The sequence below is a fragment of the Solea senegalensis genome, linkage group LG14 (assembly GCF_019176455.1).
Source record: "Solea senegalensis isolate Sse05_10M linkage group LG14, IFAPA_SoseM_1, whole genome shotgun sequence".
Classification (NCBI taxonomy): Eukaryota; Metazoa; Chordata; class Actinopteri; order Pleuronectiformes; family Soleidae; genus Solea; species Solea senegalensis.
Genome location: NC_058034.1, coordinates 1,397,611 through 1,423,975, shown reverse-complemented (window position 1 = coordinate 1,423,975; position 26,365 = coordinate 1,397,611). Strand labels below are relative to the sequence as shown.

The 26,365-nt window shown below is 40.2% G+C and overlaps 1 protein-coding gene across 4 annotated transcripts in view; it reads left to right on the top strand.

The window, feature by feature from the left end:
* Positions 1 to 26,048, top strand: part of ect2 (epithelial cell transforming 2) — a 28,671-nt gene extending 2,623 nt beyond the window's left edge. Inside the window, exons 4-26 of one of the 4 annotated variants that reach the window (XM_044044665.1) lie at positions 3,340 to 3,432; positions 5,316 to 5,498; positions 5,611 to 5,700; positions 6,017 to 6,124; positions 7,002 to 7,075; positions 9,018 to 9,148; positions 9,367 to 9,482; positions 9,972 to 10,034; positions 10,748 to 10,973; positions 11,632 to 11,756; positions 12,851 to 12,970; positions 13,054 to 13,122; positions 13,635 to 13,745; positions 14,022 to 14,118; positions 14,426 to 14,507; positions 14,880 to 14,958; positions 15,063 to 15,182; positions 16,146 to 16,284; positions 18,393 to 18,547; positions 19,422 to 19,529; positions 20,390 to 20,527; positions 21,777 to 22,350; positions 24,933 to 24,996. In XM_044044665.1, coding sequence (XP_043900600.1) covers positions 3,340 to 3,432; positions 5,316 to 5,498; positions 5,611 to 5,700; positions 6,017 to 6,124; positions 7,002 to 7,075; positions 9,018 to 9,148; positions 9,367 to 9,482; positions 9,972 to 10,034; positions 10,748 to 10,973; positions 11,632 to 11,756; positions 12,851 to 12,970; positions 13,054 to 13,122; positions 13,635 to 13,745; positions 14,022 to 14,118; positions 14,426 to 14,507; positions 14,880 to 14,958; positions 15,063 to 15,182; positions 16,146 to 16,284; positions 18,393 to 18,547; positions 19,422 to 19,529; positions 20,390 to 20,527; positions 21,777 to 22,319 — 2,970 coding nt within the window. In that variant the 3' untranslated portion in view covers positions 22,320 to 22,350; positions 24,933 to 24,996. Of the gene's footprint in view, positions 1 to 3,339; positions 3,433 to 5,315; positions 5,499 to 5,610; positions 5,701 to 6,016; positions 6,125 to 7,001; positions 7,076 to 9,017; positions 9,149 to 9,366; positions 9,483 to 9,971; positions 10,035 to 10,747; positions 10,974 to 11,631; positions 11,757 to 12,850; positions 12,971 to 13,053; positions 13,123 to 13,634; positions 13,746 to 14,021; positions 14,119 to 14,425; positions 14,508 to 14,879; positions 14,959 to 15,062; positions 15,183 to 16,145; positions 16,285 to 18,392; positions 18,548 to 19,421; positions 19,530 to 20,389; positions 20,528 to 21,776; positions 22,351 to 24,932 lie in introns of all 4 variants that reach the window. The other 3 variants (XM_044044667.1, XM_044044666.1, XM_044044668.1) reach the window with 3 other exon arrangements.
* The last annotated feature ends 317 nt before the right edge of the window (positions 26,049 to 26,365 follow it).

Here is a 26,365-nt window from a genome sequence, read left to right as displayed (position 1 = left end):
ATGTTTACACCTATCTACAAAGCAGCAGTGGAGCAAAATGCCAAGTTATTGTAGACCTAAAAAATAATTCTGGTTCTTTATTATGTTAGTGGTTATTATTTACTCACCTACACAGACAGAGAGAAAAAGGAGAAAAAAGTGATGCTTTCTTCTGAAGTTTCTTTGGCGCTTTGCTAAGTTATATCTTATATTGTATTGATTATCTTAGATTGTATATCTGTCTTTTAAGATAGTCTTACTTGTCTCGACTGCTTCCAGGAAATTTGGAGCTGCACGGTGAAGGAAACAGCAGCAGTTGTTATTGGCTAATGCAGGCATGTAGTCAGGCAGCTGTTCAGTGAGCGCTTGATTGCTGTTGGCAGATCATGCAAAATTGTAATTGTCAAATGCATTAACAGTGTGAAACTGAAGGGAAAAACTTCCCTAGCGATAAACTCTCTCCTGTGGATATGGAAGTGCTTTGAGTCGTAGAAATCAAATGCAATAGATTTCTCATCTTGGTTATTTAATACATGTGCATCCCAGTGACAACTGTGTTATCAGAGTTTTTCACTGCAGCCTGACTTTTTCAAGCAAGAGCCTTGTTGTTTTATATAGATTATATTGTGATATGTAGGTAGGGCTGCAATTTACAATCATTTTCCTAATCGATTAATCTGTCGGTAAAATTTCAGAAAAATATTGATCGTGTTTACTAAACCTGAAAATGATTATGTTCTTGAATGAGAATCTTTGTTATATGGAGCAAAGAAATCAGAAAGCTTGTTTTAAGTCATCATATTATTAATCATTGCAGCCCATTTGGGCTACTTCTTTTGACTTCTCTGTCTCTATCTTGTCCTCTTCTGTTACACCAACTGTCCTCATGTCCTCCTTCAAAATCCATGAACCTACCCTGTGGTCTTCCTCTTTTCGTCCTGCCAGACAGCTCCATCTTCAACACCCTGCTTTGTCCAATATAATCACTATCCCTCCTCTGTGTGACCGAACCACCTCAACCTTGACTCTCTTACTTTATCTCCAAACCATTCAAGCTGAGCTGTCCCTTGGATATGCTAATTTCTAATCCTGTCCATCCTGGTCACCTCCCAAAGAAAATCTCTGCCATCTCTAGCTCCACCTCCTGTCTTTTAGACAGTGCCGCTGCCCCCAAGCTTTGCGTCATAGCATGTCCCACTACTGTCTGGTAGACCTTCCCTTTCACTTTTGCCGCTGTCCTTCTGTCGCACATCACCCCTGGCACTCATGTATTATGTCACTGTCTTACAACATTTGAAATTTAAATAAATAAAAAAGATGTGCTAGGGACTATTGGTTTTTAACCTCTTGAATTTAAGGTTAGAAGGAAAATGCTCAAAATGTGCAACCTTAGTTGCTGGGCAAATTAAACTATGGCTGTCTGTTACAGTCTAGGTAATTAATAGGAGATGCTTTTTCCAGCCTTTTATTTTTGTTATTTTGAGATAAGAGGTCTTTAAAGGGGACATATTATGCAAAATCAACTGTTTAACCATTTTAATACTTATATTTTGGAGTCTGGAGGCCCTACCAGTCGCCAAAGTGTGGAAAAAGAATACTCAGTCATGTTTTCGTGGTCCCCCTTAGTGTAAGTATAGGCGATAAAACGCTCGATGTTGAATTCCCTGCGCATTATGACGGCAGCATGAGCATTTCACCGTGAATGTTACCACGCCACCAGTAAGTTTACCTCAAGCGCTCCACCTTTGCTCCACCTTGTCCCTATAAAATGCGATAGTGCAGGCGAGGGAGGAAGAGTGGTATTATGTCAACGCGGAGGGACAAGTGTGCTGTTGGTGGCTGCACAGTGGAGCACAGTGTTTTACAGAGGATTTTATATATGAAGCTAATGTGCCGGGAAAAAGTCAGCAATCGTGTGTTCGCACCACTTCACATCAGACTGCGGCCAGCGGTCGCCTTATTTAGTCAGGGGACATATTTCACCGACGTACAAACACACACATTGTTAAGAAAAGGTCACATAGAGGTCATAACTGACCATTCTGACACGTCCTAATTAAACATATTTGTTCAGTACGTCCTCCATGACCGGAGCACAGACTCAGTCTGATACAGTCACATACAGCAGCAGTTTATGCAGCGATCAGCGGTGGATCAGTGGTGCTGTCCCTAAGTGTTTTTAACTGATTTACAGTTGGACAGTATTCGGCTCCATCCTTATTTAGGACGTCTCTTCCTGTGACGCCACTCTCGCTGTTTTCTGCACACGCTGCCATGTTGATATTGTCAGAGAACTAGTGGAGGGAGGGGGAGACGAATAGAGCTGTAAAGCGCTGTATAGAGGACAAATCAGAAACCCCCTGGAAGAAGTGGGTTTGCCTGTGTCTCATTTGCATATAAAGGGACCATGCACGAAAACCGAGCGTTCTGAAAGGGGCGGGTTTAGCAGGGTAATTGAATTGCTATGATTCTTCATCCTTATGGTATTTTGACCAAAGCATGTCACTGACATGTTCATTACGACACCAGGGAACTATTTTAACTTGGAGAAATAGGGTATAATATGTCTCCTTTAAGATGTCTGGGGAACACTAATGCATTTCCTTTTAACGCAACAACATGTGCTGCGCGTTTCAACAGTCAAATCACGTACAAAGTGTTTATAGTTTCACAAGGATGTTTATGTGTCAATCACACACAGTGTTTGTATCTGCTCTGGGGAGCAGCATCTAGTTTTGTGTCTTTGAGTAGCTTCATCTGAAGGTGATTCGGAGGCGTGGCGGCCGACTAAGTGCAGCGAGTAAGACCTCTCTCCCAGGTCTCCTGTGCCCTGTCACTTCTGAAGGCTTCTGCTTAAATCATCTGTTTCTCCTGCCAATCTGCAGCACCGCCACATCCAAAGACATCTGCCGACAGCTCCATCAGTGCTCTCCCGATTGTCTGCCTGACCGCCCACTGCCATCACTCAGTCAGCCTACTGAAAAAAGAGCCACCCTCCGCCATTTCTTCACATTCTGTTCCCTTTCTGTCCTCCTCTCATCCCGACGGCTTTGAACTTTTACATCAATTTTTAAAGGATTCCTCTTCGACTCCCTCAGAGCCTGATAGCTGTTTGAAGTCTCTGCCTTTAGACTTTGCAAGGACATGAGCCCCACCCTGTCTCTCCCTCACCCATCTCCTCCTTCTCACCTTTATTCCAAACCCAGCCACCCTGTCCTCTTCTGTCCTCATGTGCGGTCAATTTATATGAATTTGACTCCCGCACTTTGTTTTCTCTATTTTTCCTCCTCCCTCTTTGGTTCTGCTCTCCTTTCAAATGCCATTGTTTAACATCCACTTCATGCTGGTTGGTTTTTACAGGTCATCAGAGTAATGGAGGTTCCAGTGGTAAAGATAAGAGATGGCGAGGCGGGCGCCGAGGAGAAAATGATGATAAAATCTATAGTCAATATGGTACAGTACAGTGTGTGACATTTTGATGGGAACTTTGGGAGGTGCTGCATGAGTCTTAATCCACACGGGCTCCTCACTCAATCACTGTGCATGGCCAACTCACTGATGGTGAATTGATTTAAACGTAACTGATGTGATACTTGATATGTGGATGGCTCTTTAACGGAGACTTGCACTCAAATGTCAAATGCGTTGCTTTAGTCTGAGGTGTAAAATGAAAAGACTTTCTTTTTTGGCATCTTGTCATTTAAACTTATCTGTTGAGGTTAAAATTGCAAATGTTAATTTTAAAAGTTGTTTGCACTCATTAAAGTGGAACTATACAGGATGTTTACCCTAATTGAACAGTTTTCGAGTCATTGTGATGGTTAAATGGCTTGTATGGCCAGCCTTGCAAGATCAAAATGGTCTCAATGGGTCTTGCAAGAAACATTAATTGTTTTACAAATGCACATGGCCGGAAGAGGGGAAGGGAGGGGGTAGCATCAGCGGTGAGGATAAAGCTGTAGACAACGTATGGATGTTTACGGTGGTTTTGAAAAAAATCTTCGTAGACAAAAAGGCTAAAAAGCATCCAGACTTGCAAAGTTCCACTTTAAGAGCAATCATTGGCAATACATCCAACAAGCTTTGGTGTTTGAGTGTCATCTCCTCTTAAATAAATACTTAACATTCTGTGAAATATGAGAGGATCAATAATGGTGTCACGTCTCACAGAGCTGGAGTCATGATGTTTTTAAGGCAACACTGAAAACAAGAAAAAACCCTCAATACTAGAATATACATAAAGCACTTGCTGCATCTTTAAATGCAATGTCTAGATCTACAGTAAATCACAAGTTGCCAGATACAGTAATCAAAAAAAGAAGATCAAAAAAACCTGCCCTCTTGTTGAAAATAAAATCAAAATACACACACACATTTTTATATATATATATGTATATATGTGTGTGTGTGTGTGTGTAGGGCTTTACATTGCACCAGGGAATACACGTCCTGACTCAGCTCCGGATTTAAGACACAGACGTGATATTTGTATTGATCGGCTCTTCGTCCTTTTTTACTAAAACAAGCAATGGGTCTTTTTTCCCAGAATGTGAAGCTATTCCTCTAACAGACAGGTGTTCAAAGCATTGTGGATCCTAACACGTTTGTGTGTTTGTGTCAAATCAGCTGATGTCTCGAGTTCTGCCCTTTTTTTTCCCTCTGTCACCTAATTGAACAAATGTCTGTATTGATTTTATTGGCAGGTTTAACATGTGTTACTTCACCTCTCATGCGCTGTCAGCTTGTGTGTGACTTCATTTTTGCGGTGAATCATTTTCTAAAAATTGTTGCTTTGATTCCACCCTCATGCATTTTCTCATCTGAGAGGAGAACTGATTTTCTTTGGCGTTTTATGGTGACAGAATATTTTCTGCTGTATGTTGAGGCCAATGACGCATTGTGGACGCTTTCTCCTGCTTTTTTATAGATTAGGTTGTCTCCAATTTTAAGAGCTTCCTGAAAACGTTTCACAAAATACTGATTGTCTTATTTACATCATACATGGTTTGGTTTTTGCCTCAGGCGCCTTTACAGGCTCACGTTTTACTGAGGAAGTGAAATGATTTCAATATTTAGGTACATCAAACAAAATAAAACTACAGGTTTGTGCATCTACAAAGTGATGTTGGTTTTTGTCTTTTTGTGGAAAATGTTAGAAATGATCATGTTTTAATATAATAATAATAATAATAATAATAATAATAATAATACTGATATTAAAAAAAGAAATTCCTTCTAACTAACTCATACTTAACCAACAGCCCCACTAACATGATCATCTCCATTAGTTTGCAGATTGATTGAGCACTTCACTGAAGATATTTTATATTCTGCAGGACATCAACACCCCGTGTATGATGACGGACAATGTCCAGGAGTTCAGCGATGAAGACAGCACAGACTTTGAGACGGTGTTTGTCCTCACAGACTTTGACTCTCCTGACTACAGCTGCCTCTACAAACGTGACAACCGCATCGTCGGGCCTCCCGTCGTGCTGCGCTGTGCTGCAAAGGATGAAGTAAGAAGTTGACCTACCTGGTTCTGAGCTCAGAGGATGTCTTGTTGTTCCATAATAATGCCTCTAAAACTGGTAAATTGTGCTTTTTGCTTCCCTTTCACTTCCTAAACAGCCTCTACCGTTCTCCTGTCGTCCTCTTTACTCCACCACCATGATGAACCTGTCGCTGTGTTTCACCGGCTTCAGGAACAAAGAGGAAATGGTGAGTGCGACATACTTATCTTAATTTTGTCCATTGTACTCCGCGACAGTATAATCTCACCATGCCTCAACCTAAAAACCAGGATATTTAAGGCATATCACTTCTCAGCTAGCTCAAGATATATTGTACAGTATATGATTTTTCGGTCGTGAAACAAATTACATTTTACCTTTTTAAAAATATTTTTTTTCACACAATTACGTTTAATTTTTGTTCAATAAACTCTTAAATTAAAATGTATTGGACATATTCCATCGCTACTTATTGTTTCTCTATGTGTTAAGCTATTGTGTGTTGTTTTTTTTTATCCATGCAGAAGAACTTGGTGAATCTTGTTCATCACATGGGTGGAACCATCCGGAAAGACTTCAGCACTAAGGTCACTCATCTCATCGCCTACTCAACAAACGGCGAGAAATACAGGGTACGCTTGCTACAGTTTTTTACAGTTAAGAGTTCATCTGACATGTAGCATAAATGTACTGTAATGAAGTATGTCTGCATTGGGGTGGGCGATATCAATAATTAGTCAATAACCTTTTAAAATTTTGATTTTATTTACCAATGATATCCCTGGACACAATGATTCACGAAAACAACTCTTATTTCTTTAAACTTATAACTGAGCTACAGTGTAGAAACATTGAATTCTGGATAAACATTCAATTTGAATATCTTTAAAACTGCAATCCCGATATTATCTGAGACTCTATACGTTGACCACCTCTAGTCTGCATTTATATCGTGTTTATGCACCTAGCTCCCAACCTCAACAGTCCAGTGGTATTCAAAAAGTACTAACACAGAAGTTTTGAACAAAAATCATTAAAAAAATCATTATTTCATGTTCACCTCCTCCATCACCCCTGTGTAAATAAACTGCAACAGTGGTTTACGGAAGTTTTCATTTCTATTCTTTTTAAACCCAGTTCAGTACAGTCTTCTCCATGAGGACAAGCCGAGATAATAGGATAGATAAATGAATAGATTGACACTTGACTTTCTCTGAATGATTGATGCTGGTCCCCCACAGTAGATTCTTGTATTTTTTTGATGTTCAGCATAGTCTAGATTTTCCTATTTATAGTTTGATCCTGAATAGAAAAGAGAAAGTAGAAACATTTTCAAAGTCATGATCTAGTAGTAATAAAAATGACCTGGCAGGTCATTGTACTGAAAATATTTAAAGTTTTTATAGTTACAAACATTTGCAGAGGTAATAACCTTGCCTTTTTTCTGTTAATGTTAAAGTTATGTCTCTTCTAATTTGTCCTTTATTCCTTTATTTTCCCCTCTCTCAGCTGGCTGTGTGTCTGGGGACACCCATCCTCACTCCATCGTGGATTCATAAAGCCTGGGAGAGAAGAGATGACATGTAAGTTACAATCCCTCTTTGACGTCTTATGAAACATTGTGCTGTTGAATGCATATGTATGTGTGAGGCCCTTGGGTAAGGGATTCTCATGTCAACACAGTTTCTCTGAGCTCAAATTTGAACTGTATTTCACTACATGTTTTGTTGTTTGTGGGCGGGCCTTAGGAAGCTTCCGGTCCATTGAGCTGTCACTCCAAAACTCAGTAGCCAATCAACAGGCTGCTTCCTAAGGCCCGCCCACAAACAAAATACCTTGGCGCAAAGAACAAACCAGGGAGCACAAAGAAAGAGTGAGGGAGCACAAACACGTGTATTTTCAAACATACAATATTTTTGAATGATTAAAATCAATTTTTTTTTTTTGCTTCTTTAAAAGTGATGTTTGATTCCTGAAAAAAAAATCTAATTCCATGGAGTAATGCCCTTGTCCTGGCATTCAAAAATTAGTGGGGAGTTGATTTATTGCTAGTATAAGGTGGATTTCAGGTTTTACTTTTTATCATTTTGAGCCCCGCTCATCATCCATTCACTTAAAAAAAAAAATCCAATTTAAGATGACGGAGCATAAAATCATTCCCCTTGTCAGTCCAAAAAAATTGTACTGGCTTGAATTTCTACATGTTTTTGTCAAAAAACAATTGCAATTATTTTGACTGACATTGCAATATGATTTGCAATTTTAGAAGGGGTGGTAATTTTTACATAATTATTATCATTGAAAATTATTTGTGCAATTTGTACAAAACAAAAATATGTTTTCTTTAGTCTGTGGAATATGATAAAAATAATGTCAATTTGCATATCTTTGTATTATCTTAGACGAGATAGAGTCCAGCTGAAGATAAAGATGCAGGAGTCACTCAACTCCCCATGGCATTTTCTCTGTGTGTTGGGTCTACTTTGAGAAATTAGATTTTGGTGTAGAAAATATGACTGATATGTCGCTAATGGTGTGTTTCTACTGAGTGGAACAGTACAGTATGTCTTTTTTGTGTTTCCATTAGGAATAAGACCAGAACAACTGCCCCCAACTGTTTCATTTTTTAGCACACTTCCCTTGGGGTAGCAGAGTAATAGTACAGTATGGGTAGAGCTAGACCCATGACAGTCAGCTCATTGGGTGACTTACATGAGACTTACATGTTTACATGGATGTTAAAAGTCAGACATGATAAGTTGTTTTATTCTAATGTTGTGTAAACATGCTCTTTGTCTTAAGTAAAACTACATTTACAATTTACATTTCTCCAGCTTTTCATGTTCATTCTGTGTAGCAGTTTGAAATGACGAGCAGCAGTTTGAAGGACAAACTGTTTCTCCTCTGTGATTCAGTGTCTCTTTGTCGTCAAAGATTCTCTCTGTACCACTACTGTGCAGCTGTGAGTGGACTACAGAAAATAATTAAAGGTTTTCTGTGAGTCCAACAGAGTGAGACCTCACTGAGACCTCATTGTGTCATATCTGCTTCTGAGTGAATCTCCCATTCATGTGGTTTAAAGCGAGGGTCAATAATGGTCCTTTTTCACTATGGTACCGCCTCGCCTCAGCATGGCACGGTTTAGGTTGCATCTCCACAACGTGGGCGGAGTCATCACTGCACGGCTGGTGAAACGGCAGTTGTTTTCAGTGTAACTGAATCAAATCACTAGAATCAGTTCATTAAAAATATTTGTGCTCGGAACCTGGTACCAGGTACTATGCTAGTGGAAACGCAACTTAACCGCACCATGCCTCTGCGAGGCGATTAAAGCCGGTGGAAACACGCCATAAGTCTGGAAAAGCTTTCAATAGCACACCACATGTTCTGCCATCTGTCACTTGCAAACTTCTGTGTATCATCTTTACGCTAGTTCTCCTCTATGTTGTTGAACTATTTACTGTTTTGATAAACAGTGTCTTAGTGCTTTTTTGACGTCTTTGTGTCTCTCTCTCTCTCGTGCAGGAGCTTCCATGCTGGAGACGAGGAGTTTCGGACAGAGTTCAAAGTGCCTCCGTTTCAGGACTGCTTCCTGAGTTTTCTGGGTTTCTCAGTGGAGGAAAAAGCTAACATGGAGGAGCGGACTCTGAAACACGGTCAGTGCTGCAGCACGCTGGAATCTCTGCAGCTGTCATGTTTCTCTGTGTTTTTGGCTACACGTCTCTTCACCTGTAGTTCAGAAAAGTGATGCTGTTATAAAATATTTAAATTAAAATATATAGAAAAGCATGTATTACAGAACAGTTTAAACTCTGGAGGTCCAATGTGTGTTTGTTTATTTATAATCATCTCTGTGTTTCTGTGTGTGTGTAAGGTGGCCATTATCTTGAGGTTGGAGATGAGCGCTGCACACACATGGTGGTGGAGGAAAACTCAGTCAAAGAGCTGCCATTCGTTCCCTCTAAAAAGCTCTATGTGGTCAAACAGGAGGTAGGCCTTCAAGCACTTGTTAATTTGTTTTAAAAAACTAAGACAAAAATGTAGAACATGTACATTTTTCTTTTGTGAGACTGGAAACTAAACATCCTTGAACTCAACTCTGCTTCTATAAGTCTAATACTGGTCTGGTACCATGTTGAGAACACTCTGAGGCTTGGCGCACAATAATGAATCATCTATGTTTCCCTCTAAAAAAGTTGAATGATAATCCGATCAGGATTCTTTCAGGTTAAACCTCTGTCGATAGAATCTTAGTCTCTTTGTGTCTGTGCTGTCAGAGATGGTTATCAGTCATAGATTTTCCTTCCAGTGCATGAATACATGGCATTGATGTGGAGTTGTGGTTTAGCTGTAGTTATAGCTTTACAATCAATAGGGCTTGTTTTGCCTCACTGTGTCTCATTATAGTATCAGAAATGTGTTTTTTTACTTATTCAGCAGTGGATTCAAACATTTCTTTCTTCTTTTTGTCTGTTGCAGTGGTTTTGGGGAAGCATTCAGATGGATGCTCGAGCTGGAGAGTCCATGTACCTGTATGAGAAGGTGAGTGCATGATGGGTCATGTTTACGGGTGTTCACCCAAAGATGAATTGATTAGATTCTTCACAGTTTTAGCCATTTCATGCCTGAGCCTTTTCATCTCAAGAACACATTAAGAAAATAAATGATATCAACACTCTGAACTGATAAGAATGTGGTGACCACTGTGCGCGACCTCATTTCTTTATGAATGTGATATATTAAATTACTTATCTGTAAATTTAATCACATCTGGCACACTCAGTAGTACGACATTATTATAAATAAGAACATCTCAAGAGAATCCTTTTAAATTTGAATCAAATTTTCACTTAGAGTTACAGATTAACCGTTAAAGGCCCAGTACATCAGAATGATGAGACTCTAGAGTAGTGGTCCCCAACACTTGGGTCGTGGACCGGTACCGATCTGTGGGTAAATTGGTACCGGGCCACACGGAAAGAATACATTTCCGTTTTTTATTATTAGAGCTGCAACTAACGATTATTTTCATAATCGATTAAGCTGTCTATTATTTTCTTGATTAATCGATTAATTGTTTGGTCCATAAAATATCAGAAAACATTAAAAAATGCTGATTGGTGTTCGTCAAACCTGGAAATGATGATGTTCTCAAAGGTCTTGTTTTGTCCACAAACCAAAATGATTAACTTTTAATAATTTCTGTGTTATCCAAACAGGCATATTTTCTAACCCTTTGTCTCTCTGCACTTTAGAATGACAGTCCAGCCATGAAGAAGGCCGTGTCCCTTCTGTCCCTCACAACGCCCAACAGTAATCGTAAGCGGCGACGTCTCAGGGACACGCTGGCTCAGCTCACCAAAGAGACGGAGATCTCACCTTTCCCTCCACCTCGAAAAAGGCCGTCAGCAGAGCACTCCTTGTCCATGGGTTCTCTGCTGGACATCTCAAACACCCCTGAGACATGCAAGGCTTTGGCAGGTACTGAAAAACCCCCGCTCGATTCCTGGGACCGCACAGGCACTGGAACCATTGGTTTAATTTACCCTTTTTCATTCTAGATGACAGAGTAGGAAACAGTTCAGGGAGCAAAGGAGAAAATACTGTGACCCCAGAGAGAGGGATGAGAAAGGGGAGGATTAGCAAAGACAGGGAAGGCAGGAGAACAGGTGTCCTTCAACAGTCAGATGATGAGGAGCAGAGAAGAACAAAGGAAGGTCAGGTTCTTCTTCAGGTAGAGAATGATGCTGTTAACAGATCTTAGGCCAAGTTCAGGTAAGTTGTAGAAAGAGGAACAAGTTGCACATTAGTTTCATCTGCTCAAATATGTCAATGTGAAGTATTGGTCTTTACCAGACCCACAAAAAGTATGTTAATTAAGCTCTTGTTACACTGCAGTGTAGCATTTTAAAAGGTAGACGTCATTAAATTAGTTTAGAAAAACTTAACATTGAAGTATTAAACATATTTCATGACACATTTTTCCTACATCTTCATACAGGTGATGAACTGCTTTTATTCAGTTTTAATATGTTATAGTTGTTGACGATGGACCTGAGACAGCCTCTGTCTGAGCTCTGCTGCAGGATAAAAAAAACAAATGTCTCCCCTTCCTTCACTGTCCATCTTGTTATTCCAGAGAGTTCGAAGCCGTCCAGGAGTTCTACTTCGATCGTGTCCAAGCAGTCAGCCAGGTGGCAGGTCTCCAAGGAGCTCTACCAGACTGAGAGCAACTATGTAGACATTTTAAACACCGTCCTACAGGTAGGTGTGTGTGTGTGTGGGGTTGTTCCTCTGCTGCCTGTCTTATCAGTTGGTCCCTGCTGAGAGTCAGACTGCTGAGCAGTGAAGGAGAAAATGACCTGCCTGACCACTTCTCTCTCTGTCTCCATACCCCCCTTTTAAAAACTCTTTCTTTTTAAGCCTTTTTTTATCCTTTTTTTTTGTTAGACTTCTCGTTTCCTCATTTTATGCCTCAGATGACTTTCTTGTCATCTGTTGTATTGTACTTGGTTTTACTGTCCTTTAACCTCACTGGTGAATTAAATCTGATAAATGAATTAAATTCCTCAGTCCAGATTGTTCCGGGTTTTTTTCAGAGTTATAGTATGGAGTCAGTTTGTTATGCTTTGTTATTTCCATCATGATACAGTACAGTTTGGGGTGGTTATGCCCTGTATCACGCTTGTGTTTTTGATAATGAATGTGACAACATTTATTTTCATACATCACCTACACAATAGGGTAAATGGCACCCCTATCAAAGCCTGAGCCGGTCATTGTTATGTGTTGTTGTGCTTTTATTTAAAGCGTTTTGACATCTGGCATTATTGAAAGATCCGAAATGATCCCAAAACTCTAACAATAACTACCATGTCTAGCTGGCTCAGACATAGGTGCAGTGTAAATATGAATATAAATCTGTGTTGTGATGGGATGCAATGTTTGTTATTGTCGTTATGCGGACGGCTGGGTGATTGCTGCTGCAATCCAATTTCCTTAAGGAGACAAAGTAGTTATCTATCTAACAGCAAGGCACAACCATAGACACAATCTTAAGATGGAGGTTAAATGACTTTTTTCATGTGGTCACAGCAATGTTTCAATGAGCTCATAATACTGAAATATACCTTTTAATTCTTAAAAAAAAGAAAGAAAAAAATCTCGCCACATGCTGACATCACCTCAGTGCTGCTTGAAGATCATTTATCAGAGGGAATCCACAGTTTTGGCTGACTCATTCAGTAATCACTGCATGCTTGGGTGGAGATGAAGAGCTGTTGATTACTGTCTTGATTGTTGATTACTGTCTGTTTCATAGATAGTTATTTGTATATTGTTTATTTATTTCTTTGAAGCTTTTCAAAGATCCACTGGAGAAGGAGGGGCAGGTGGGCGGACCCATCCTTGCTCAAGAGGAGATCAAGACAATATTTGGCAGCATCCCTGACATCTATGACGTTCACACCAGAATAAAGGTGGGATGTGTAAACGATCACGTCACTGTGATGGTTTTACCTTTGTCACTGTGTTGTTGACCTGGTATTCACGTTTTCATCAGAGTGACTTTGAAGATCTGCTGAGCGACTGGTCAGAGGACAAGAGTGTCGGCGACATCATTCTCAAATATGTGAGTTCAAACAAACTGGTTTCGCTGCATTATTTATTGGTTTGTTTTAAAATAAAGCATGTAGATATAACATACGTTGTTACTGTCCTAGTATATGGAGATGAAACGCTGTGGCTCCATAGTAAAGATCTAAAACATGCTGTTCTCCAATGTGAAATGTGTTCTGCAGCCCACCAGAACCTTAAATCACAACTCCGATGAACACACGAGACGATAGGATCATGTTGTTTTGTTTGTTTGAAACTGAACTTTGATTCAGGCTTCTGCATAAGTAGAGCACAAAACCAAACTGTCTTTACAACAATTTATAAATTACTCATAATAATCAATACAATGAATGTAACCATTTTAAAGCAACTTTAAAATTGTACACCCATTTGAAGTAACAATTACTCAATCGATTTTGATGGAGTCTGGAGACGCAAACCAAAAAAACAACACACATTTGTCTATGTGAAAGCTTGTTCATGTTTCTGTGTGTGTTGTCTGACCTTTCCTCCTCTTGTCTCAAGTCCAAAGAGCTGGTGAAGGCTTACCCACCGTTCGTCAACTTTTTCGAAATGAGCAAGGAGACTATTGTTCGCTGTGAGAAACAGAAGCCTCGATTTCACGCCTTCCTCAAGGTATGACCTTTACATTTGTACATCATGCACTGCTGTGTGTGTCCCTAACAACACACAGGTACACTCTGCATCACTCTGCATCAGAGAAAACAGTAAAACAATGTATGAATAGTTCATGTACATCATTTCTGAGTGTTTTCTCTTTACAATGAAGTAATGTCTGCTCAGCACAGTAAGCTCTGTTATAGTGAAGAACGAGCAGAAGTTTAAACTGACTCACACGGTGACGGATGAATTGTGCTGAAAATATGAATCTAAGTCTGTTTAACATCACAGATCAACCAGGCAAAGCCAGAATGTGGCAGACAGTCACTGGTGGACTTACTCATCAGACCTGTGCAGAGGCTGCCAAGTGTGGTGCTTCTGCTCAACGGTAACACACACACACACACACTTTTTGGTGAATCGGTCATGCCAAAAAATGTTTTGTGTTGATTTCACCTGACCTGGTCTTTTCCTTGTCACCTCTTTCTTTCTCTTGCCTTTCTCCTCCTCATACCTCCTTTGCATTCCTGCTTATCTCCTACCAATCTCCTCCTCCTATCTCCTTGCTCTTTTCTCTCCATACCTGCTTTCTGTCTTTTCCTCATACCTTCTTCCTTTCTTATTGTTCTGATCTTTTCTTTTGCCCTCACCTCATTTTGTCTCTTCATTCCTCGCCCTCCCTTTCTTTTGTACAGACATAAGGAAACACACTTCAAATGACAACCCAGACAAGATGATGCTGGAGAAAGCCATTGATTCTCTGAAAGAAGTCATGACGTGAGTAGACGGGGATATGTAAATGTGACCTCCCGTCATAGTAATGTAAGATAAATCTTGATATACTCTCATCAAGCAGTTTATTAGGAACGTCTGTACAGCTTCTCATTCACCCAATCATGTGGCAGCAGTACAGTGTTTAGAATTCTTCAGACACTGGTCGTCAAACACTAGACAGGAGAAAGCATGCATGTTGTTTCTGTCAAGTGTGCTGGTTTCTAAAATGAATGATCTCTGAAATGGTCATTCACCAGTCCACATAAACAGTTGTGAGTGGATGAAGTTTTTAATCCTCCTTCTGTAACCCTAGAACAGAATATCGTTTAGAACCTACAACAGATTTTTAAAGCTTTCTCTGTTCTTCCCAACCAGCCATATCAATGAGGACAAGAGGAAGACGGAAGGACAAAAGCAGATCTTTGATGTTGTTTATGAAGTTGATGGTTGTCCTGTAAGTTTACATTTCTTTAGTTTTCATGTCTTTGGTGCTGTAATTGTTTACCATTATATAAAAGGTACCAGCTTTGCTATAAAGAACTTGTCTTGTCTGTGCAGGCCAACCTGTTGTCATCTCATCGCAGCCTGGTTTACCGAGTAGAAACCATTGCCCTTGGAGACCAGCCATGTGACCGCGGAGAAAACGTCACGCTTTTCCTCTTCAATGACTGTCTGGAGGTGTGAATTACACAAATATTAACCCTTTACCTTTCTTTACTCGGAACATTTTCACAACCCTTTGTCCAAACATCTCACTTTTACTTGATTCATTCACATTCCTTTCTTCACTGATGAGATATCAGATGCTGAAATTTAGTGCTGACTTTAAGTGGGTTATTTCTGGTTAGCACCAACACAATTTGTTCAGTTCATTACTCGATGAATAAAAATCAAGTAATTAATAAATAAAAAGTAAAAAGCACTATTAATAACACCCTAATCTATTAATTAATCCACTCTAAGATCTGACCCTTTCACCTCAATCTAGTTTTTTAAGGCTAATGTCAATGTCAAGGCATTTTATGATTCAACTCTTGTTATGTTGAGAGAGTCTGCAGACACCTCCTCCTCCTCTTTCTCTCTCTGTTCGTGGTTTCATAAAAAGAAACTGGATCAGCTGGATCTCAGCATGTTCCTAATTTAAAGACACACTGAGGAAAAAGCGCCTTGATTTAAAAGGTGAAAAGTGCGTGTGCAGTACATCACAGCTGACATAATCATTGTGAGTGTTAATTAGCAAAGGGGTACAGCGTGAGAACAGGTGGTGGCACGTTGGCAACACTTAGTGTGTGTGTGTGTGTGTGTTGAACTCCCCCACACACACGCATACATTTGACAACTTTCCATATAGTCCTTTATGTTTAGTGAACATTGTGTTAGAGTGGGTGGCCTCATTGTTCCCCTCCATCATCACTTGTCATTGATTAACTCCAGTGTTCATATATAATCACACTCTTCACTCACACTGCCTCTATAACAAGTGTCCTCTTTTACCCCATGCGTCCTTCCTTCCTTCCTTCCTTCCTTCCTTTTTTCTTTCCTCTTTCTGCTCAGTGAGTGCCTCATTGATTAATTGACACTTAACATCTTCACTCACAAATGCATAATTTCAATGCTTTCTTTGCTCACATTTGTCTACAGATCGCGAGGAAGCGTCACAAGGTGATCAACACGTTTAAGAGTCCACTGGGACAGACGAGGCCACCGCCTCCACTCAAACACATCACACTGATGCCACTGTCCCAGATCCGAAGAGTGCTAGACCTGCAGGACACCGAGGGTAACGCACACAAACACACACACACACACACACACACGGGCACCACACAGCTAATGCAGTTACTGCTCACTAAGGGGGGTTTTATATCCATTGTTATACCCCAAAGTGGTTAAACGCCCCTTTGGAGTGTCCCTGTATCACAGTACAATGACAGAGCAGGAGCTTCATTCATTTATGTGAACACAGTTTTATAGCAGAAGCTGTTTCACAGTGTGTTCTATTAAAGATGCTGCACTGCTCAGAGTCAGCTCATAAAATCATTTCATTCCCAGGGTGTTTTTAAAAATGTTCCACAGTGAGCAGGATTATGTTCACAACAGTGGCTGAACAGTCGGCTCTCACTTTCCTTTGACCCAGCAACACAGACTCTCTTTATTCTAAATAAAGAGATGACAGTTTAAAAATGTTCAGTCAGATTCCGTTATTATCCTTAAACAGTTATATAGTGATTCTCAAATGGTAGTTTCCAGATTAATCCATTAAAAATAATTATGATGTTTGTTGCTTTTTCTTTTTTTTTTTAATGAAAGGCTTCCCAGTGCAATAAATAATAAATTAACAAATTAATTAATTGTTAACAAGTTAACAAATATTTAATAAATTACTTTCAGATCAAACAATTTATTGTCAAATTATTCCAAGGAAAATTATGGGATCGGCAGAATATTTTTCATCTAGTACTGGATTCAACATTATGTGGAGCCTCTGCTTTCATCTATGTAATATATGATTGATTTTTAGCAGAGTGATGGCTCTTAATGTTTCAGCTCTTTAGTGCTGAATGAGGGGTTCTATTTGTTTTACACACAGACACACACACACAACTTGTCACATTACTGTGTAGATGTGCTGAAGCCTTTTTTTTGTTAGTTTTTTTCCCTACAGACCTGGCTATTGTTACATTTAAATTAGAGGTGGAACGGTTCTCAAAGTCAATGGTTTGGTTCATATCACGGTTTCAGCTCAGTTGCTTTTTTTTCTATTTTTCTTACCCTCTAAAAATACCATGTATCAGATCAATAGCCCTAATAATTAGATTTTTTTTTATCAGATATTCTTAAAGACATGTCATGCAATCTTGCAAAAACTGAAATAATGAGGCAGCTTAATTTGGGATTAAGCACATCATTGTAACAATCCAGAGATTTTGAAACAGAAAGAAGAGAGACATTGCTGCATTTACACGTTTATATATTTATTCTTCTTTCCATTCCATTCTGTCACTGCTTGTGTCAGTGCTTCAGAAAGATGCTCACTTATGTGGCTTTCATAAAGTAGGTGGGCCTTCAAAACTGAGCTTTTCATGTAACGTTTAGTCGCAGTTCGAAAAGTTTCAGTGGCCCTGGAGGTCCATCCATCTGTAGTAAGAGCCACATAAGCTGTGTCGGACAATTCTTTGGCAATTCGTCGTCGTGTCTCTTCATAGAGTTCAGGAATTACTGTGTTGCTGAAGGGACAGTGGGATAGAATATTAGACCGCGGCTCAAGTACTTTAATCATATGCTGAAATCCTGCGTCCTCCACCACGCATAAGTATGAATATCTTTCGCTATAAACACCCCCATTGCTTCACTTATGGCTTATTGTTAGTCTTTCCCTGTCTGACTTCTCACCGAGTGCCTGTTTAAATGCTGCAGGGTCTCGCTCTTCCTTGTGCTGTCAAGCGTCACACTGGGGTGATGTCTCCGCAGATGCGGTAGCATATTTGAAGTGTTGCCGCTAGCATAAGTAACGCGCGTTGTGCAGTGCTTGCATAACGTTACATTTTTGTACACCAACAGTAAATCCGAAATACTCCCACACAGAAGAACAAAACGATGCTGCTGGCGCATCCTCCGACTCTGGGGCTCCGGTCGTCTCTGACCTGCTGCACTCAACAGTACATGGAAAAAAAACCTTCACTGACAAGCGCACCGAACGCGACAGATTTTTTTTATGAACCGTTCCGTCCCTTCCCCTTTTTAATTTTCTTTCCTTTCCTTCTTTGTGTCTCATTCTCCTCATCTCCTCTCTGACTGGTTTCTTCTTTTTGTTGCTCTTCATTATCGCCTTTATCTCTGTCCTTCCCTGCCTGTTCTGCTCACTCTTCTGTCACTTCCTCTCCTCAGAATGTGTGAATGCGTTCGCCTTGGTGGTTCGCCCTCCGACTGAACAGGAGAACCTGTTGTTCAGCTTCCAGTTGACCGGAGAGGACACGGTTAAAAGCGCCTGGCTGCGAACACTTTGCCGCCATGTTGCCAACACCATCTGCAAGGCTGATGCGGTGAGAAGACACACACACACACACACACACACACACACACATACAGAAAACTGTAGTAGGTGAGGCTGACAGATCGGCAGGAAGCTGCGATTGCTCTGCTGCGTTTAATTTATTCTGGAAGACTAAACTTTCAGCATCATCTTCTCCACTCTCATAATCACCTTTAAGCTCCCAGTCAAGTATTGATACTCTAAGCTACTGTCAAGCACAAGTTTGTTTAAAAACAGTGTTTATGTCTTAAGTCAGAAATCCATGTTTCTCCTTTTAATTCTGAAGTTAAAAATTCTCAGGTTTAACCCAGAGGTAAGAAGTCCATATTCCCAGATTAAATCCAGAATTCAAAAATGTGTCAACAGTTTACTTATCTGCTGTTATAAAACACATATGATTGCATTTTGTTATGGTAACAGAGGTTTAGTTACATATATCAGCTTTTTCACTGCACAGATAAATGCATGAGACCACACAAAATATCAACAAGCTCGTAATGGGTTAGGTAAATTAAGGAATACTGACTTATGACTTGATCACTGATTATTGATCCCACTGGAAGGCATAGAGGGGAGGTAGTCAGCTGTTAACAGAGCCAGCAGCAGGGGGCATCATTGGCCTCTGGTGTGCTCGTCTCACAGCTGCGTCCTCAGCGCTGTTTTCAGTGGGTCAGCGCTGCAGTGTGAATACCAACGAGACAGAGCTCTGCTCTCTGAAAGGAACTGCAGACTGAGGCAGAGAGAAATAAAGACTCTTTTCCTCGCTGCAGCTGATTTAACAGAACACCCTGTCATGTTTGTACAGTGTGTTTATCGATCAATTGTGTTAACTTTAGGTCATCATTTTTGATACTCCGCTTGCCCTGTGTCTGTTTTGTGAGCAGGAGGACATGATTCAATGCACAGATCCAGACTCACTACAGGTCAGCACCAAGGACATGGACAGCACCCTGAGCAAAGCGTCCAGGGCCATAAAGAAGACGTCCAAAAAGGTAAAATAGGAGACGGTCTCATCATCCTGTCATCCTCACAGGAGCAGGAGGAGAGAGGGTGCTGGTGGTGGTGGTGTAGGGGATCATTACATCAGCAGAGGAATTCCTTTTTTTCATTCAATTTAAACCTGGTGTGTGTGCAAAATAATTTATCACATGAATGGATTTTCCCTCAAATCTTGAACAATATAGTCTGATAATATTTTTATCTACATGTATCCACAAACAACAGAGTCTAAAAAAAGCTTTATAGTATTCACCATTGCCAAATGATCAATGGCATCACAACCTCACAAATCAATTCAATCCTCAGTATGATAGGCAACACATCATCACCATTACAACACTATAGTATAGTATAGTATAGGACTGGGCATCTTCAATGGTTTAATTTCATGACGCACAGTGTCAATTTTGTTGTTCATGGCTTTGTTTTCAGTCAGATAAAGATGAACTCCCTTATTATTTACAAAAATGTAAATGTTCTGTCCCCCAAACATATTCCTCTGCAGTCGAGGTGCAGCTCCTAGTAACTAGGAAATCAGCAGGCAATGTCTGCATCACTGAAACAATTAATATAAACCCTCTATGATCTGCAGGTTATCTATTTTTGTGTGTGCCGTTTTGCTTGTTTTTGTTCATAAGAATAAGAGTTGTGCAGCATATGCGAAATTGAAATGTAATGTTCTTATTCTGGGTCAGACAGAGAGGACTGATTAATGGGACTTCTAATCATTTAGGTTCCAGTTATGCAAGCACAGGAACACGAACACAACTATGCCCAAGACACTAGATGTGAACATGCAGCAATCAAACCACAATGGAAAACACAAGTGCCTTAATAACTGTGTGTTTTGTAGGTGACAAGGGCATTTTCATTCACCAAGACGCCGAAGCGTGTGATCCAGAGGGCATTCATGGCCAACAGTACTCCGGATGAGAAAACCCAGAGGCTCATGAGTCAAGAAAACCGCATTTGCAGCAGCTCCACTCTGGCTGTGAGTCTGATCTCTCCATCAGTCTGTTACTGATGTTTCCTTCACCAGTGTTTGTCTCCATTAGAGCTTGACTAAGACACAGATGTCCTTTAATAGCTCATCTCTTGACAAACCGAAAAAAGAAAACAATGACAAATCAGAACGTGTCTACGTTGTCTGTCTCTCTGTCCATCTGCTCCTAATCGCCTTACTTTTCTATCCATCTCTGTCTCTTTTTGCTGAAAAATGGGCCATTGATCTCTCAATCAGTCCACGAGGAAACAGCTTTCAGTTGGAGTCGGCTTTGATCTAACTTTATTAAGAAGAAGGAAAAGGGGTTATTTTCTCAAATGTGCTGGGACTTCTTTTTTCTACCTTTTCTTTATATATTATTCAGCATTATCGCTGCTATTTTTAATGGCTAAAACCTCACAATAGTGTCTTCATTGAAGATCGACTGTGATTGGAAAATATTTAAAGGGAGGTGACCGTAAATAAAGAGTGACAGTGTGATCATTCCTTAAGGCTGTGCTCTGCCACCTCTGCAGAGAGTTGCATAATTGTTTTGACATGCATACATGCCCGCGGGTCCATTCATTCAAAATGAGGGTCCACGTCAATCTGGCATGACACATATTCCTATCTGATCCCACACGCGGTTCCATTCCAATATACTGTCTACACATCTATGTCATGTGGACCTCAGCGAACTTAAATGGACTTCAACATGACGTAAAAACATCTGTATTGTCTCCTGGTGGTTGGCTGCAGTATTGCTCCTCTATGTTAGCAAATGAACAAGCACATTTTTGTTAAAAGATAAAAGTACATGTTAAAGATGTTTTTCAAATCTAGTCTGTCACTTTCTGTAGTTCTTATAAAGATATATGCTCAATTGTTCTGTTTCAGATCAGTTACTGATTATGTAAAAACAAGCTGAGTCCATCTTGACAGCTGAAACAGTTGCTGGTTGGCTTTATATAATTATTTACAATCTTTATATACTTTCACTGATCATCTTAATGCACAGTCTCTGATTTTCTTATCTAAATGAGCAGGTATTTTAATTGTTATATTTAAAATTTGCACCTTCACCTGACACCCGTGACTCTGACGTTCATTTTCTCCACCTCCTCCAGTCAACGACACCTATTTTCTTTGTTACCTTCCTTTCTTTCTCACTCTTCGTTTCTGTACAGCTCTTGTCTCAGTCTCGTCCTGTTTCCTTCGTCATATGTAAATCCATGCTGCTTGTGTCTCTCCTCTCTAGATGTCTCGCTCTGCCTCTACATTCAGTTTGAGTGAATCTGCAAAGGGTAGTGCAGTGGTGCAGCGCTCTAACTCTCTCGACCACCCCCCTGTCAGGACCAGGGTTCCCGTCTGTATCCGTACCCCCTGCAGCCCCACCCACAGTCCTGGTCCCAACCCTGCCCATAGCCCTGGTCCCAGTTTCACCACGGAGTTCAGACATACTCCCACTTCCCAAAAATCCATTCTTCATCCTCCAGTATTGACCCAACCAGCACATGTTCACCAAAGCCTCCTCACTTCACAACAGTCCACCACTCCCACCAAATCCACCACCACTATGTCCGCCCCAGCCTTTCGAAACTCCACCCAGCACAACCACCCCAAAAGCCCCCAGCCTAAACTTAGCCAGCACGTGTACAGACACCTGCCGCTCAGATCTGTGGCTCCTCAGCCACTTTATGTCAAAGGTGGGATCTTATCTGCGTCCAGCGGGGACCCACATGTCCGCCAGGACCCAGCCAAGGCTGTTCTGACCAGTCCACGCAAGGAGACTCTGCTGTAAAGCACGGCCAAAGTCAATCCTGGAGCCTGATGTGAGCAAAAGTTACTGTTGCTTAGTCTTAACCAGGGCTACACCAAAACATTTCCTAATTCCCTGCTCTAATTTATACTGCTAACATCCTCATAACACTGGTGCTTTTCTTCTACCAAATCAACTCTGCAGTTCAATTTGAGAAAGTTTTCCCCGTAAACTCAAAACAACTGGTAGTATGATATATATATATATATATATCCTATATTATTTAATATTATAAATATGGAAGTAATACTTCTCCTCGCAAGAGATTGGCACAGTTGTGATGAGCAGATTCTGTAAGGGTTGATTTGGAAAAACCAGTTTCTGTGATCACTGTGGATACAATCTGGTTGTGGTGGCTGGGACTGTTCACTCGGTGGTTGCTGTATGAAGACGGATGTGATGGGAGTAATTTGTTTGACGGTTTTGACCAGAGTCATGACACATTGTCAGTTCATGCTTCAACAAAAGGTCTTAAACATCTCCATGATATTCTCTGTTCTCCCTCTGGCTCGAGTTGCATCATCACTATTGAGAAATACTTGTCATCTCAAGCTTGTTTATTTGTTTTTCAAACTGGATAATGGAGGCAACCCTGTCAGGTGCACATTGTGAGAAGAAAGTACTTGAGCGAAACTTAATGTTTGAAATGTGTATTTCTTGTTGCTCGACTCTTTAGAGAAGTGTCGGGAAATAGGGAACAATTGACTATATAGAGCCAGAGGCTACATGGGAGAAGCCTCCTGCTGTTAATATGTAGAATGTTTTATTCTCTCTTAGCTGATCTCGACTAGAATCCATCATCTGGGTAAAGTGATGTATTGACTGCTGATGGTTGAATTGAACAGATTTCTTATGGTGCTTGGCTCTTCTTGCCTCCACTCTACTCGGTTTAGTATCAGTCACGTCGCTTTCCATTATCTCCTCAACGTGGGCGAGGTCGTCGTAGCACGGCTGCGCGAAACTGCTGTGACGTCATTTTATATCAGCGACACAAACACACACAACTAGTGGCGGGCAACGCACGTCGTTGTGCACATCGTTGTTTTCGGTGTAACTGAGTCATTACAATCAGTTCGTTATTAAATATTAGCTCTGTAGCGCAGACTCCGTCTGACGCAGTCACTGAACTAAAATGTGATTCAGCTCACGATCGCTGGCTTTTGGCAGTGCTGTCACTCAATACACCAAAGATTTTAGAAATGTCCCTACTAAATGTTGGAGATTAACGCCTGATTTTTAAGTCTTTTTAACTGATTGGGCATTGTTCAGTATGTCAGCATTAAAGTATTATGCCTAAAGGAAAAAAAGAAAAAAAAAAGTTTTGTCACGACATGCCTTGTACTCCGGACACTACACTCAACTGAACACAATGTATTTTGTCTTGTTTGCTAACAAAAAAACAAACAAAAAGATTGCTCATGAGAATTAGAATGTCAATGTGTTCACGGTAGCTGCGCCGCTGTCTCATCTGGCAAGTCACCTGTCTCCATTTTAACAACATTCACCTCATTTAACGACTCCCCATCTGTCTGAAAGCCATTCATGTGTAACAAATGGACTTTGATATAATAAAATAACAGTGTTATCTCTATGAAGATTAAACCGAACACCCACCTGTTATGTACAACCTGCCGGTGACCATGAGAGTTCAATAATCAGTCACAATCTGCAGATTGATGAGAGTGTTGTGAAAAGTTATGCGTTCAGGGTTAGGATCAAAAATAACCCTTAAAAGTCCAGTGTGTAAAATGTAGATGGAATTATGTTCATTTGGCAGAAATGGAAAATAATTACAACAATTACCTGATTTGTATTACTCCTGAGTCTTTTAGCCCACAATGGACAAACTAAACGTTGTTGTTTTGTGTTGTTTCAATGTTTGTAATGCTAGCTGAAGGCTTTATAGGTTCTCTGACACAAATAGAAGGGAAAGGATGAGGTTAAAGATATTCAGCTGCAACATGAAACTTTACATTTTACACACTGTACCTTTTTTAGTGATGCTATATCCACTTTCAATACATAAACGTTATGCACTTTGTTCTCTGTCGTGGATACATTTAGAGAAAATAATAACAATTATTTTCATTAATCTGTCTATTTTCTCGATGAATTGAATACGTGACTTGTAATAAATCAATAACATGTAATAAAAACTAAATATGGTCAATGATAAAATAGAGATGACATCTGTAATCACGGCCACAGTTTACCCAGATGCTGCTTAACTGTTAAGAAGATCAGAGTGTGTGTGTGTGTGTGTGTGTGTGTGTGTGTGTGTCACGTTGACGTCTAAATATGTTCAGTAGCAGATTTGACTCATTGAGAGTGGTTTTGTCTTTGTCACTCACATCTCTCTTTCACACACTCATCTCACTAAAGTGCCGTGAATGGCTGAATGACAGTTGGGGTGTTGGTATTGAGCAGAGGCTGACTGATGAAATAATCAGATGTTTTCTAATGTTCCAGGCAGTAAAACCTCATCTTCAGATTATTGTATTAGCACGTTCTCTGTGCTTGTTCTGTCTTTCAGTTTTAAAGATGTCATGTTTGGTGAGCTCTGTTTCTTTTACACTTTTCTTCTCTTGTTTCCAGGCGCACCACTCACCCTCCATGGTCCATTTGCCTTCCATGTTTGAGAGGAAGTACCACACATTCAGCCGGTCGACCACTCACCTGATATGAGATGCTGCTTTGCAGCCTGCTCAGGTCAGCCACCTTTTCACAACCCGACCACGCGGGCCCGTGAGTACAAACGTTAACGTTAAGTGTCAAGTCTGTTGGAGCGGCGTTTATTCAAATTGAATCTCTGGACACACAAAAGAGAAGGAAAATAAACTGACGTCTGATGTCTGGACAGGAGTCTGATGCAAGGCAGCATCAGATTTATCCCGCTCCTGACGTTCAGGAACTATGGAAGTATGGTTGCAACAACAAACCAGTTGTTGATCCACCTGAATCAAACTGCTTTGTTTCTGAAAACAGGATTGGTACTACGTGTGCTGGAGGCAACAACATGTATGTGAGTGCGTGTGTGTGTTAGGTCACGTTTTATCTTTTTCTTTTTTAAAAAAATGAAGGATGTCAATTTTTATATGTGCTTAATTATTTTGTGTTTACTACTCGTTCACACTAACTATGGACCAAGAAAACAACATGTCTCACCCTCTGTTTCAATGCTCCGTCTGTCACTGAGCGTCGCAGAAGTTAACCTAACAAGTGTTGATCTATTTCTGTGCAGGTAACAACTGTATGTCCTAGTTAAAACTGACATCTCATAGCTCTTTTATTTACCTCTGTAAATGACACACACACACATATATATATATATATATTAACATACATTAAATATTGTTGAGTAGGTATACTTGATTTCGCCTGATGTCATATTAATATTATCTTTTTGATTGTCCAGCTTTTTAAAGCGTCTGTTTTTAACAGAGAATAAAAGTGTTGAAGCTCTTGTTTCCTTTTCACCGTCCGCGTTTTAAAAGAGGCTTTTATGCTCTGTGTCTGCGTTGAAGAAACGATGCTACGCCGTTGTACATATTTATTCTTGATGAATACATTTTATATCCGTTTTCTTTTCTTGTTATTATTTATCTTCCCCCCCCCCCTCGACTTTTATATCCTTTATACGTTTCACTAACGCTGTCGTCACCGTCTCTGGCTGTTTGTTAGATCTCTGTATTAAATGCACTTAAACACAAAGATCAAAGCCTTTTCATTTTACTTCTGTGTTCGTCTTTAATCTCCAGGTTAATTTTTGGGAGCAGCAGACTAAACTCTTGTGTGGAAATAAATCTTTGATTGCCTGGACTTTTTTTTATTTAACTTTTTAATGTGTGTGTCCACTTAAATTGCCACTTGTAACTCAAGTGTATATATACAATACTATATTGTTCTTGTCTTGGCTGTGTTGTGGACCTGGAAAAGGCTTATTACCATTGTTTCTCATGAGGTGTCCTGTGGGAGCTTCTGGGAGTATGGGGTGATCTCTGTATTCTCAGATTGAGAGCTTGGTTCAC